At 31.1% G+C, this 16,762-nt stretch overlaps 1 protein-coding gene across 1 annotated transcript in view; it reads left to right on the forward strand.

Annotated features, from left to right (window-relative positions):
- Window positions 1–14,957, forward strand: part of LOC112594780 (melatonin receptor type 1A-like) — a 112,378-nt gene extending 97,421 nt beyond the window's left edge. The window contains exons 4-5 of the mRNA XM_025339767.1: window positions 3,391–3,728; window positions 9,730–14,957. Of these exons, the coding sequence (XP_025195552.1) occupies window positions 3,391–3,728; window positions 9,730–10,365 (974 nt within the window). The 3' untranslated portion in view covers window positions 10,366–14,957. The remainder of the gene's footprint in view (window positions 1–3,390; window positions 3,729–9,729) is intronic.
- The last annotated feature ends 1,805 nt before the right edge of the window (window positions 14,958–16,762 follow it).

Below are 16,762 nucleotides of genomic sequence, written 5' to 3' on the forward strand. Positions count from 1 at the left end.
ATAAAAACGTAATAAAATATAAAAAATGAAAACAAACAATAACGCGTCCTAATCACACGGCGCAATATCAAATTAAATCCGTTTCAAGTCCGAATGCACGTAGCAGCTGTAAATGGAGCGTGAACAATCTACATTAAAAAATTGAGTATTTATGCACTGTTTGTATTATAGTGTGGACATTAATAATACGCGTTCAGGGTTCCTGGCGAATATCTAACATATTCATATGCTATTATTTAATGTTAAACAATATTGTCACGTATTCCTGATACTCCCCGTACCTAACTTTAACACTCGTGTTGCTACTTCCGCACGGTCCTTTCACCCCTTCAATATAGTTCTATTGTACCTAACCATGTAAGCTCGTAAATTAACTTTTCGGCAGGCAACCAATGCGTGATACACTTGGTATACTAAGTTATATAGCTTAGAACATTTAAGTTTGAAGAAAATATATAGATATTTTACAGTATTCGATAATAAGTTTTATCGGATAGAAATTAGCCGAACTCGCACGTCTTCACATATTATATTACTTAGTAAACTTATTGAACCACATAGTACTTATACAATATTATCGTAATATTGTTTTTATATTTTGCAATGAATTACACTAGTTCAATAATTTATAATAAAAATATATTAATAATGTATAAACATATAATAAACGTATTAAATACATTTTATTTAATCAACGAATAGAATTAACAAAAAAAATAATATTTATAAAATAAAAACGTCTATTAGATTTTGTTCTGAGAGTCTAATTGAAATTAGAATGTCAATTTCATGCAAACATTTTGTTTTATATAATAATTGTAATAAAAAAACAAATATAATATTGAGTTTATTTCATTTAATAATTATTCATTTTTTAGTAAAATTATACATAATATTCACCACTAATTAATTAGTTGATATTTTTAAATTATTTTTCAAGCAAATGTACAATATAATTCTTAACTACTACATCGATCGATTAAATAATATTTATTTATTTTATTATACAAAATGTAATCTATATTCTATAATATGTTACAAATAGAACAGTAAGTAAAAGTGATGAGCGAGGTTTGGCTTAAATGGCAAATTTTAAAAGCTTTCCAGTAAAGCCACTTAATCAGTTATTCATTTTATTTTTTCATTACATTTCAATCATTACAAATCCGAATTTCTTAGAACATGTAATATTCTAAAAACTTTTGCATTCAATTTTTAACTCAATTTTATTTTATAATAAATTATCGTGTATTTTCTACATAGAAAAAAATCAAACATGGTCTACTTGAGCCTTTGATGGTCTAAAATCGCTCAACTAGAAATTAAATAACTAGAATAAGAAAACTAATAAAAAAAAAAAATCCGTTTTAAAAAATTAAAATAACCACAATCAATAAATTATATTTTATGCTTATATATTAGACTTTATTAGCGATTCGTTGATCATTATAAATTCTTGATGTCCTAGAATAAAAATCTTCTACGAGCATATGGTATTGTTATATACATAGGGTTAGATTAGGGATGGGCCCTTTGAGTTTAAGAGCGTAAAAACATCGAACTATATATTTATAATAAATTCTGAACGCGTTCAGATTTCTTTTTTATATGACGCAAAAATACATGAAAAATAAGAAATAATATGACATCAAAATCGAATTATAGTACCCGTTTGCAGGTAGCTAGCAAAATACGAATATTTTAATAACTTTTATGGCTTGATCATTAATTTATATGTCGAAAAAAATGTCATATTCCTCTTGTATACGATATCTAATAAAATGTCAATAAATGGTACACATTCGTTAGTACTGAAGCAGAAGGTATAATAAAATTTCTTATTTCCATTTAAATCGTTAGACTTCCTCGATAAAAGTCTAACATACTTAGACTACGGAAAATTTATTCATTTCAATTCTCGATGCACAACAGCAGTAGTGTAAATTCGTTGTGGAGTGAGCCATGAGGTTGGTATATAATATAAATAAAACATAATATACCTCGTTATCTATAACAATATTTCGAAGATAAGTCTATAAGGCAAAAAACGTGTGTAAAGAACAATATAACATAAACATATTATTATGGTATCTTATGTTCAATGTTGCATAAAACTGAGAAAACCAACATTTGAAAACGCGTATAGGTACCGCCTATTTTGTAATTTGTAATACTTTAATAGTAAATACTTACCCACTTGCAATAAACGCATCGTGGTAATTGTATTTATTTTTATCCCATAGAACACATTCATCTCGATTAAAACATTAGTAATATCACAGAATAAATGAAATTTAATTTATATTTTATTCATTCTGTGGTAGTATAATGAACAAAATATATGCTTTGCGCCCTGCAACGGATTTTGGTTGCTGTGATTGGAATGATTTTATAATGTCTATAATATATTATATATAATGTTTTAAAAGAATTAAATTTACGTGTAACAATATAATTCATGATGTTTTATTATATCATATGTATATGTTAGATTATAACTTTATTACCTCTCCATTGTGTCAAACACTGCAATTGTATGATATTCTAAAACCTACGCTGTTTTTATGCACATATCATGTTTTATAATATACCTGAATAATATTATTAATAATGAAAAATCCACTGAAAATTCCTTTATTACCTATTATAGTGAGTACCTGCCTGTACATGTACTCGGTAAGTACAACATAATCATGTTTACGCACATAATATCATATTAATGTTGAATTATATGAATTATTCACATGAATGTGTAATATATTTTAACGATAAATATTAATTAATCATTGTACAACTATACAACGCATATAAGATCTGTGTTAAAATTTATCCCACAAACCAGCATCAAATTTAGTGGCTTATGGGCCAAATCTTAACTAGCCTATAAATTGTTATATTTATAATAATTAATAACCAGTTTAAAAAAATTAATTGGGGATTTTTTGTTGTGTCTTGTTTTCTTGTCAATTATATATGTACATTTGCTCCTTGTCGTTAACGTCCCCATTTCTGATTGACAGATCGATAAATAACAATTAAAAGATTACTAACTTTACCGCAATTTATATTTTTCTATAAAAAAAAAAAAAAAAAAATGAAGATTACTAGTGAACTTACTTCTTTGATGGGGTAGCTTAACTCTGTCATACCTTTTGACAGTGACGTACTGACTTAATGGAAATCTATATTGCTGTATCGTTTGTATATTTATTATTTTGTGATCGAAAACTCATACAAGTTTTTCATAGTCTTATTCAATTGTGTAATTATGATATAATTATATTAGATTTTGTCACAAACAATATTAATGTTTGTCACGTATCAAGAATATACTACGTAAAAAAAAATAGTTTATAACACGATTATAACCTATTGTACATTTTTTTTCAGGAAACACTTTCGTGGCGAACGTGGCGCTAGCCGATCTGTTGATCAGTGGCCTTGTCATTCCAGCATCTGCCGTGGTTATCCTGTCCGGTCTACAAGATTCTCCGCCGGTGTGCCAGTTTCAGTGGTTCCTGTCAATCCTGTGTTGTCTGGTAACCGTGCTTACCATGGCGGCAGTGGCGGCCGAGAACTACATAAGGCTCTGTCTGACTCCCGAATGCTACGCCAAACTTACTGTCACGAAAATCACCACGCTTCTGTTCGCCATATGGATCGTCAGTTCGATTCTAGTCACGTTACAATCTGTCTACAAGATGGGACCAGACTATTGCGCCAAAAAGGTAAGGCGAGTGCATTTTATAATATAATATCTTATGGACGTTGATGAACTGTATAATATATTATTAAAACAACTGCTTTAAGTCGAAATTTCAATAACATATCTTGGATTGTACGCAATCAAATGCTGTACTTACTCTATAAATCGATTGTATAATGCTTACTATTTATGACGCGAGTAGAACATAACTGTTATAATTTTTTTTTTTACGAGTGAGTTTTAAAAATTTTAAGAGCTACTAATTTAATATTATAAGGTTTTTTTTCGTCACGTAACTGCATAATATTTTAAGATTATTGGGAAAATAAGAGGAGAAGGTAATGTTCACTGCTCACTATTCAGTTTTTACATAATTTCCTGATCAACAATGCGCGACTTTCTTCCTTATTATATCTTTGTACCATACTATCGCATGTGAAGATGCATATTGTATAAAATATAGATAAATATGATAACTTGTATACACTTTATTATATTATAATATATGAATCATGTGCAAATGTTATGGAACAGAATTTGGCAAAATTTTATTTAGATAATTATTCGAATAATTTTCAACTATGGTTATTCGAAGAATATAATATTATTCGAATAAAAATGTATTCGAATAATTTCAAAACATAATATTACATAGTACAAAATATGTACTTTATAATAATTATAATTCTTCTATTATACTGATAAGTATAATATTATTTGTTAATATTTGAATTATAATTAAAGTTAGTTACTATTACTTTTATTAGACTATTTAACCTGTTTACTGAAATTTAAAATTTGTTATAACTATTTATTTTAATTTTTGCTATTTTTATTTAATAGTTTAATATTACTTATTATTGTTGTAATTATTACGAAAGTTATTATTATTTTAAAATATGATTAAAAAAACATAATTAATCCTTTACTTTCTTCAATTAATATATATTTGTTTTATTTATAATATTTATTTTAGGATTTATTCCGAATAAAATACGATTTACAATAGTGTAACTTAAAATACAATGCCAGTTATTGTTTTTAATATGTGTGTTTTTTTTTAATTATTAACCATGTTTATTCAAATAATCATAGTAAAAAATCATTTGAATAAAATTTTATATAGATAATCATAGTTGAAAATGATTCGAATAATAATGTTTTAAAATTATTGGAATAAATTTTTATTCCAATAATTGTAAAAAATCGTTCGAATAACGCACTACTCTGCTATGGAATAGCCGGTTCTGGACAACCCTTCCGCTTCAGTTCCCGATCACCAAAGCTCTACTCCCCCCTCCATTTCTCGGCACTCACCTATACGTGCCTTCAAGTAGCTCCACTCCCCTCATCGCCTATAATGCATCAGATAAGCGCGTTAACGCGTAGTCTGACGGAATGTGTGCGTCATCCGGACGGACCGCCTATAGACAATCTATAATTTATATATACACAATTAATATAATATATGTGTACATACATGATTAGAGTAGGTATATGCCTCGATTTATAATACAGTAGAATCTCGATTATCCGAATTTCCGTTTTACGACCCTTTATTATCCGAACTATAATTAACGTATTTGAACATTTTGTTATCCGGACGTTAAAACTCGTTTAAACACTGGTATCAATAATTTTGTCATAAAAATTTAATAAACATTTCTATGTATGAAATGTATTTCTAATTATGTAATATATGTAATTCTAATAAAATATTAATAATAAATAATAATAATAATAACAATAAATATGTAATAGGTAGGTATAAAATATTTTACTGTATTTTAAAAATTTGTTTATTGTGTTTTTTTTTTTTAATTTCCAAGATCCAAACTTTTGCGTAACCGAACTAGGTGCGGTTCCATAATTAGTTCGGATAATCGAGGTTCTACTATTTATATATTATAGATAGTAAGTAAGTGGTCTGTGCGAATGCGCTTACATGATACACTATAGGCGAGGAAATGTAGAGATACTTTGTGGCTCGGGGAGAAGCGGTATAAACATGAGGGGAAGGAAATGGATGACAGAGGCTGAAACTAGGGGATCCAGAACCAGCTATTTCATACTACTCGTATATGTAAACCATGATCAAAAGAATAAGTCACGTCAAAAACCACTTCTCCTGTCAACCCTTTTTACCAAGACATGAGCTGCTTTTTTTATCAACGTATCATTTTTCTGATAAGAGGTCAAATGCGTAGTTGAATTAAATGCTTTTTCTTCCGAGATAAGTAAAAAGCACTCGGAACAGTCAACATTATTTTCTATTTAGAAAACTTTTTTGGATATCTCTATATTTTCGAATAGCCTTAATGTTGTTTTACTAACATTTTTTTGAATTGTTGATAATATACGCATGACGAACAATAATATTATTATATTTAATTAGATTATAAACATTGAACCAACTTTATGTCATAATAAAGGTACACAATACACATACATACAACGTTCAAATAAACAAGATTTCAATAAAAAGAAAATAATGTGCAGTCACCCGTGATAACGAAAGTATAACGAATGCAATTTAATAGTATCGTGAAAATAACGATTCTTTTCCATTTTTAGACTTTTATCTAGAAGTCGTTTGATCTTATAAGGTCGGATAAATATTTTGTTTTCATATATATCACTGTACTGCAATACATCGTTATTGGTGTTGGCGTCTATATAGCATATCGAATGAAAATGCCACTGTCCCCATTATATATTATCGGCAGATTTTTTTTTACAACCGAGTTAACAACAGCAGCACTAAAGCAGCAACAACAGCAGATACAACATGAATGTTTGATTATGTGACACGCAGCTATTATAGCACAACAAAAACAAGAATCACGCATAGTAGATACAATAAATAATAAAGAATTATCGTTATTATCTATTTATATCGCTACATCGTATACGTCCCCGATTGCCATTAACTATTTCATTATTTATCCACAATGACGAAGTAACAAAATTTTTTTAGACGTACTATACTGATAACAGTTTAGAATGTATTGAACTATAATATACTCGACCCCTTCCTAAAATTGTCACTTACGTCTCCATCATATTTATTTTAAATCAAAAATAAGAGAAAATAAGATTACGAATTTATATGCAATTACACACTCCCGTGAATCGTTCGAAACTTTGATCATTTCGTTGTGACTACAGTGTGTATACCGCTATATATTAATGATTATTGGCAGACTGTCGTCGCTTTGACAAAAACCGTGTTCGCAACAATGATTGTTTTCCAATACATTTTGTTTTTCAGTGCGCTCTCTCGATATCAAGTCGTCTGCATTAAATTAATCTTAACATTTTAACAACATCAGCTCGTACAAGAAGACTTACACTTGACAATACTAATTAGTAATTAAACATAGTAGGTACCTATTCTCTGATGTCAGTCGTTGTTTCGAATCAACCACAGTTAACGTCATAACCAGAGCTATAAATTTAATGCATAACTAGTACATTACTATAATCCTGATTTTTTTTTTTGTTTTGCAACTTTTCAGAAAAAAATTAATTTGATCAAGATTTGTCTTATAATACCTAGTTCTGTACTATTAATATGCACATGCACGGACTTCATATACTTTTAAGTTATAAAAATGTTTAGTGCATTAATTTTACAACAGCAACCCTTCAGTTTATTATTATTAATACACGGTTTTATCGTGACACCTGTAGACATATTTTACTTATATAATAATGCATACCTACTTAATATGATATGATATGTGTCACACTCAGACGTGCACGATACGGATAAGAGGTTTTAACACAGATATAACAATATATAGTCGCCCTGAAATGACGCACACACTCGCGTATATTATAAATTCAATAATAATATTATAATATAATATGTTGTTTATATATTTTTGAATTTTAAGTTTAGTCTATTCTATAGAGCACTAGAGCAAGGGTTAGGAACCTGAAGCTCTTTAGAATGTGAACCAATATCAAGATCTGTAAAATATAAATTAAAATTCGATTATATTATAACAAAATAATTTTTTTTTTTTATTTAAGACTCATTATTGTTTTTAATGACTAACAATTCCCGATTAAATTGTTTAATGAAATAAATGAGTAATTTTTTTATCATGAAGTATTTTTTTTTTTTTATCTTAATCATTATGACTATTTGAAAAAATTGCTGATTTACAAGAAAAGGATAACCTCTATAGTCCGATTCACAACAAATGTTCCTCGATACTAACGCGTCAAGTGGCGATTTTTAGTTAAACCAGGAGTCCACAATTAGGGTTAGGAAATAAAAAACATGTATTTTTAAAATTATTATCAGCAGCAGTTACACATTTTGTGCACCTATAACCAGGCACGTTAGTATTGAGGGACATTTATTAAGAAACGGACAATATAGTATAAGGTATTGTACACTAATTTTCGAGACAAGACGGCAGTCATAACAGTATCAGTGACAAATAAGTGAAATCAACAAGTATAATATACAACCTATAATAGTCATAGGTAGAATATACCTATATAATAATATGAGATACATCGTAAACTCCAACGGGACGAACTCCGACCTAATAACTTACAGGTGTATAGGTTAAGTTAGGTCATTGTTGAGTCCGATATATAAATAAACAATATACATTATACATTATCCATATTATAGCACACAAAACGCAATAATATATGTTATAGATTAGGTAATAAAAAATTATTCGAACCAGTAATATAACATTATTAAATATGACTCCAACAGCCTACGGGTTTTATTACTCTAAGCGCTCGATTCTCATATAAAAGCCTTAAAAAAACTGATAAATTTTATGTGTCTATATACATAAAATATATACGTTAACGACTTATCTTGCAGCAATGCTAGACCGAGGAAGAAAACGTTATCGAGTTCAATTTGATATTTTATGACAAAAAAGCTGGTGTATAACATTACTCTGGAGGTCTACGTACCCACACACATGATAATAACATATAACTTTTGAATCTATAGACTTCTATCTTACTGTATTTCATTAATATTTTTTCAACAACGATGCATGACAATATTCAGTACATTTTTATTAGAAGATAAAATGTATATCATAGATATGTAGTAGGAAACATGCGATTGAGACGAATCCAACAACACGAGTTGTTAAGGGAATCGGGGGTGAGGGAAGTTTCAAAATGTCAATATAGATGCAATCATTCGTTCTATCTCTGGTCTACTTCCAACAAAGCATACAAATTGCTTAACACAGAGTACAATGGTTAATGCCTGCATTTTGTTATGAAAGACTTTTAAACTTTAATTTTTATAATTTAAAAATTGAATAAGTAACGAAAAAATTGATTCGTATGAACAATAGAAAAGGAACTATAATAAATCTGACGCGAGAAATTAATTAAGTTCTTCTCTTTACGTTCGTTTTTAACAAATGTTTAATCGACTTATTATAATTATGAATACGATGTAAAACATCGCAATATTTAACGGCGTTCGCCGTTATTCGCTTAAAAACTAAAACTAAACTTCCGTAAAAATAAAAATAAAACAGCGTACAAAAACAGACGATATCTTCGACTTCAGATTGAATACAATAACAGTTCGATTTCATGCTCACTCTGACAATAACAAACCCTCGACAACGCATGATCGGTTTTACCTGACGAAATATATTTGCCGCGTGTCGTCCTTACCGTTCGCGGGGGCGCGTCTTCTCTCCTGCACATACGGTCAGAAAAGGTCATTCAAAATATGCATTTTAATTAGAATTATTTTGTTTATAATGTTAAAGTATTTGAACTTGGTTACATTAACCATATAGTCTTCTCGTTTTGATCGCCACTCAACTAAATGATTAAATAAAAATCAATGCGGGAGGGGGTTACAACGCTCAAAACCTAACGCCTCTGCATGCGGTTATCGGGCCAATAAGTATATAATATACAGTTTGCGTCGGCTACGGGGAAGTACGTAGGACTTAGAACAACACGATGTGTGTACACGATTATATAATTGCATGCTGCCGGTGTTGCAGGTGAGCAGCATCGTACCGACACAGGCGCTGGCGGCCGGTGCCATCGTGCTGGCGCCGTTGCTCATCACGGCCGGGCTGTACATGCGCATCACGTACCAGGTGCACGTGGCCAGGCTGAACCCGAGCTTCAAGCCGCCGCTGGCGTTCAACTGGGACTACTCGCTGATGTTGGCCAACGCGTACAGCTTCGTCATGTTCGTCGTGTTCTGGGCCCCGTTCGCCGTCGTCCTGGCGCTGGCCACCGTCCAGCGGCCGTCCGCGCAGGTGTTCTACAACCTCGCGTGGCTGGCCCTCAGCAAGTCCTGTTTCAACAACCTGGTGTACTGCGCCGGAAACCGGCACTTCCGCAACGCGTACGTCAACCTGTTCCACTACTGCTGCTGCAAGACTACGGTGACGTTCTCGCGGCGGGCCCGCGACGGCGCCAGCCGCCCGTCCGGCGACGTCCGCGTGCACATCATACCCGGCTACAACATGTACTCGTACACCAGCCCCACCAGGTCGCGGGAGTCGGGGTCGTGCCCGCTGCAGGGCAGGCCGCGGGCCAGGGCCAACGGCGGCGGCGGCGGTCTCGGCTGCGGCGGCGGTGGAGGCGGCGGTGGCGGCGGAGGCGGCCGCGACGTGTACGAGCTGTAAGCCTGCCGCGGCCGATACCGTCACGTCGCCTACACACATACACAATATACTCAATAATACTATACAATATTAATTATTGTCCGGCGCTATATATACTTTAATATTATTATAACTCCGCTCCGAACACGCATTAGATAACGTTATTTTATTATCATTATTATTTATTATTGTTATACGTGTGCGATTTATATTTATATAACAATATGTATATATATGTGCGCACGTGTTTTTCTTCCCTCGTATTATATGTATACATTTGTGTGTGTGCGTGTACGACATTACGTACCCCCCCTCGCCCCCTACCCACTGGAAAAACGCATTTGCAGCATTTATATATACGCACGCGCGTTAAACACGCATTATGTTTATCTAAACGCCATAATGCATGTATAGTACCCCTATAATAATATTAAATTATAACTTGCGTAGTCACCACCGCCGAAATTTTAGAAGATAAGTTTTCGATTCGTCACGTGTACGTTGCGTGCAAAAAAATGCACCTGTATACTTGGAACGCGGGCTATGTGATTTTTAAAGTTGGGCGACACTTGTGTACACGTCACAGACCTGTACAACGTATAATAATTATGTCATAGACGCGTGTGATCGGCCGACCGCATACGGCGAACGAATAGGATATTTCTACTAGTTAATCCCCGCTATCTTGCCTCCCCGCTAGGTCGGAAATTTATAGCGAGGTTACAGGGGATCGCATGATGAACCGGGGTCACGGGGCCGAGTATACTTGTAGAGGCCATAGTCGAAATGTTTTCTTTTTTAAATCCATTTTCATCAAATCGAAAGAAAAATATATTATAACTTGTGTCAAATTATTTGAAAATAGATTTCTCGAAGTCGTCCATTATTAGTAGTCACATCCCGGACTCTCTCTACGATCTTTTAAGGCCAGGATAACAAAAAGATCTGTAACCCGCGATCGCCGACAGCCTATATCGTATGCAATATACCGGTGCAACGCAATCGCTTTGCATAATATGATTATTTTATTCTCTCGGCTCTCTCGTCAAGCTGTATACTTATAATAACGTGTGATACCTATACATGAGCGGTAAGTAATGTCTGTACGCGGGGAAAAGGGGGACGGAATAAAAATAGAGCTATCCGTCGTCGAGCAAAACGGTGCGCATCACACGCCGCCGCCACACATGTCAATAAACGACGTCATAATTGTACGCTTACAATGACGGCAGTAATAATATGCGATGTGGCGCGATAAAAAGTCGACTTTCGACAGCTACCTATAAACCTACATACGGTTTGGCTCGGATGCCCGGAGCAACGCGCACTTTTGTGAAACACGAAACGGCGACGACGGATTTAGAATTATATTTTGCTCCTTGAATATATAGAGATGAATTATGTGTACCTCATTACATAGATCCTAAATAAGACGGCGACGGCGACAACTTATTGTGAGGCTGCACAAGACTTTTTCTATCGCGTTTTTGTTTTTTTTTCCCCATCCTTTCGTCCCACAGCACCGTTTCTATTGCTACTCGCAGATCTACACTACACAATCTACCCGCATTTGTTGTGCATAGTAATTACCACGTGATGGAGGTTGAAAAGAAACTTTTAAGAGCACGGTTTGAGTTTTTGATGGATGCTTCGAGTTTTGAGAGCATTGTCACAATCTTTTGTCGGGAACATAGGACCGGAGGTATAGGTGTACTCGCAACTATCCTAATCCTTGTACCGAGTACCGACTAACGCAATAGGAATAGCGTTGTATAAATATTAATTTATTCTTCAATTTATCTCCCCTCTCGCCCACACTTGCATTCCGATGTGGAATTCGCCCATTGTTCCGTATATACAGGAAACCGATGCATTCCATCGTTGATTTATAATGTATAAATACACTACCCGTCCACAGACCCGAGCCAAACAAGCGTTGTCAATTATATTATTATATGTATAAACGGAATATATATTTATTAAACTATTTATAGCCCATATGGCACGTCTTATATATTACATATAGATATAATTTACTTACATTGAAAGAATCGCGCAATTTATTTGTTTTGAATCGGATCGGCAACATAATTTACGTTCAAAAATAAAAGTTCTATAAACGGCAAGTCTGAATAACATAATAGGTACACTATTATTCGGTAAAAATTATTATATGTTCGATTTAATGATGTGTGATAAATGATAACATACCGTTATCGTTTCGATTATTGTCGTATAAATATCACACGTTAGATAATTGGTAAGGGTAATCGTTTAGACTTTTTTTATTTATTAGTTTAGCCTATAAGTCTTGCACGTCCGCTGACTCGTAATAATCATTAGTAAACATGTTTGTAGTTTTGTACGTTCATAAAAATTTTAATTCGTGTAGTATAAATTTAGATGTATTCATGATTGATATTTCACTCACAGTTACATCAGCTGGTCACCGTCGGTCCATATAAACGATGCATCTATCGCGATGTTCAAATATTAGATTAGGATTTATACGTTTATATTATGAATTTATGTATAATATTCTATGCATTCTACATCTAAGCGCGACTCCATTGTAAGTCGAAATATGAACAAATAAAAAACATAATTTTTGTCAGTTTAAATTGAAATATTGTGGCTTAGTATATTGTGTGTGTGCGAATTTCAATAATTTCGACAATTCTGAACAGTGAAAAATTCAATTCGAAAATAAATCCTGAAACTACTTTATCTCTTATCTTCTACCCAATCCCTCCCACATCTGTATAAAATAAATTGCAGTAATAGAATCGTGCTATTATCTAAATATCATAATATTTATCACGTTCATATACGTCATTAAGTATAACTTATAAGAGTATTACTCATACCATTAATGGATACAATTCGATATTTTGATTTAGAGACCACTCGACCACCGAATACAAAGTATTCAATCCAACATATACAATATACATAGGTTTTAGCTACTCACGCTAACAAGTGATCAGTAGCTGGCAGCCGCCATGATATAAATTTTTTTCATTTAAATAATCCGTATGCATACTAGTACATTAGTACACTAGTATATTACTAGTGCGTAATATTATGTTTAATCTGTATTCGAAATTTCCGCACTACACATACATTCACTACTTTACAAAAACAAAAGCGATTCAATATCCACCGATGCAAACATACCGGAACGTTTCGTTTGTTCGTATTAATATATGAATATTATATTATTCAAAACGTTATAAACGACCGAGTTTCCGACCATATATTATAAACCATTAATATTTATATATAAATACATAAATAATGTGATGTAGTATTAAATATGTATAACATAGTCATTTGTGTATTATATAATACGGAATAGGTAGGTAGTAGGTGTACTCGAAAATGTCACGATAATAATAATTAACATAAAAATCTGAAATTCAAAAGCCTCTTAATCACGACTATTCCCATTCACAGTATTATTCTATATACGCAACACATATATCTAATTGTTGTATATACTTTTATTATGGTGATTTTGATTGTTTGCTTTGACTTTATGAGTTCGATGATAAATAGTAATTGTTATTCATCAAATGTCTGTTCTTCTTCTCTAATTACCCTATATCAATAATATAATATATTATACTGGCACACTGCGCTCGACGCGAAAATTATTTTTTAGATACTTCTATCGAATCGAAACAATTAACAAACACATATTCACAAACTCACGTCTTCCAATAGTATTCGGAATTCTTGAAGTTTTTATAGTAGCGTACATAATTTGTTCGTAGAATTAAACTAGAGAATTCGTGTTATAAATTTTAACTTACCTACGCTTCTATAAAGAACTTTTTAATTGTCATTGCCACCTCAATCGTATACAGTTAGAAACATAAAAATAATGTGTTCGAAGTTTACTTTTAGATAAAAAAAAATCACAATAATTATGTAGGTAACATTATAAAAATTATTAATTGCCTACTATACATCTACATGTATGAGTACATTTTTACACCCAATGACTTTGAAAATTGCAATTAAAATAGAAAATAATATTTTTTGGTTTCTTTGATTTCTGTTTTTAATAATAAGAGTCTAATTATATCGTCAAAAATACTTATTTATGTTTACATAAATAAACAGATAAACTATACTTAGTTTTGCACTCTCTCATTTGAAAAAATAATACTTAGGTACCTGACAAGTGACTTGTAAATATGATTAGAAGTGTTTAAACTGTATCTAAATATAAATGTATACCTATGAAACTAAGACACAAACCTAATAAAGTAAAAGCTTACTATAATAAATAATAAATACCGTATACGTCTTCTATTTGTTATACATTTATTCTATTTAATGTTTAAATTATAAAACTTGCAGAGAGACACTTAACCAAAACTTAAACCATGTTCATAAGCGTAGGGAGAGAGGCTGCAGAAGTCTCATTATACATTTTAAACGTATCATTTCGTTGAAGCAAAGCCCTCCACACCCCTATCTTTTGCCTAATTTATATTAATGACATTCATAAATGACTTAAATCATTGCTAGAGCCACTAAAAATTAAACTGATTTTATTATAAAATAATTCAATAGTAAATTAATGAAATTAATTTATAGCAATAATAAAAAATAAAAATACCATAATCTAGATAAAGTATAAAACATTTATTTTTTTTACCTAATAATTTATTTAAATGAAATAGACAAAAATATTTTTGGGACGAAGCCCCTCTCCTTAGATACGCCTATGCATACCCAACACACGTTTTGGTTTAAATAATCTAAATTATTATTCTGTTAATTCTTGGCTCTTATTTTACGTTTTATTTTTATGCATTGTAACTTAAATTGTTCTTGCACATTTACACTTTTATATTTACAATTCGTTGTCGTAAAGCCTTTTGGAACATAACATTTTATTATTATGTACCTACGCGCTAAATATAGAGATCATATTTTATTGATATAAATGACATTTAATAAAATATTCGCAAAATTGAACTCAAAATACGAATTTCTACAGTTTCGTTCAGGAGCTACCTATGTCTTGAGAACTTAAGCGACAAACATTATATTAAAAAATAGAGTCTAATAATTTATTTCTACCTACTACCTACCACCTAATATGCATCCTGTCTACATTTTTATTTGTACTATTTTACTTCGATTGAATAGAAATATCGCTACACATGTGTGTCACCAAATATATTTCGAGAGACTTTTCAAAAAATATAATAACTGGTTGTTAAACACACCTCTGAAAGGGTTTTATGTAATTGTGTTAAAAAGTTACCAACCTACATATAGGTACGGTTCCATTATAATAAATACATTAAATTGTTTGTAAATAAGCAATACGAGTACACTTAAAAAACACTCGTAAGATAAAATTGTTTTAAAATATATTATTATTAACAGAACATTGATTATTTTCAAAACATAGATAATTTTAAAAACTTTGAATAAAATGTTTTCAAATATAATTATTATACCTAACTATACATAGTCTCATAGAGTAGACAAATAATAATTTTGCTAACTATATAATATGTTAGGTACCTATATACACAAGTACCTATATATAAATTTATATAACATACAAACCTATCAATTTTTTATTGACTTAGGAAACAAAATTATACATTACATACTTACTACTTACCTTTGTGTGTATGTGTGTGAATATCGCATGCTACGTGCTGTGATTAGCTGTAATTTTTAAGTACCTACCTATTATAATACACAATAATATTATACCTACTCGTATTTATGTATGATTATGTTTTATATTTTATAAGTAAGATTAAGTTATATAAATATTATCATAACAAATTATATTACACATTTATATTAAACTATTTAAAATTATATACATATTACTATTATATCTAAACCTTAAAATATATTTTATTAATTAAAAATATTACTTACTATGTGATTGCTGTATGTATTGCTATACAATTTATAAAAATAATCGCATAAATAAATATTATGATGTACCTATCTATTTTAAAGTATAGGTACTTCGTACTTAACTGTAGGTACCCGATACATTAACATATAACATGTTTGATATTAGGCTGGTACCTATACTATTATTGTTTAAGTATTTAAGTTTAGACATGCATATTGTACACATAACCGCTACCTTCAGACGTTGTTTTAAATAGCCTATCACTATACAAATGAAGACTAAATTTTGTGTCAATTTAATCTGTAGATATAGTAATTTTTGAAAATTTTTATTAAAACATTAATTATTAGGTATATATGTTTATAAAATATATAGACCTAACCCCTTACATAAACCATAATAAGGTTTTGTTGCAAAATTAAACAAAACGATTTTTTTAAGTATACCTATGCTCTTTGTGTAAATCTTCCAGTGTCCTTTACTATAATATTATACTTTATAATTTTAAAAATT

The sequence above is a fragment of the Melanaphis sacchari genome, unplaced genomic scaffold, assembly GCF_002803265.2.
Source record: "Melanaphis sacchari strain LSU unplaced genomic scaffold, SCAv2.0 Contig0_pilon_pilon, whole genome shotgun sequence".
NCBI classification, from domain to species: domain Eukaryota; kingdom Metazoa; phylum Arthropoda; class Insecta; order Hemiptera; family Aphididae; genus Melanaphis; species Melanaphis sacchari.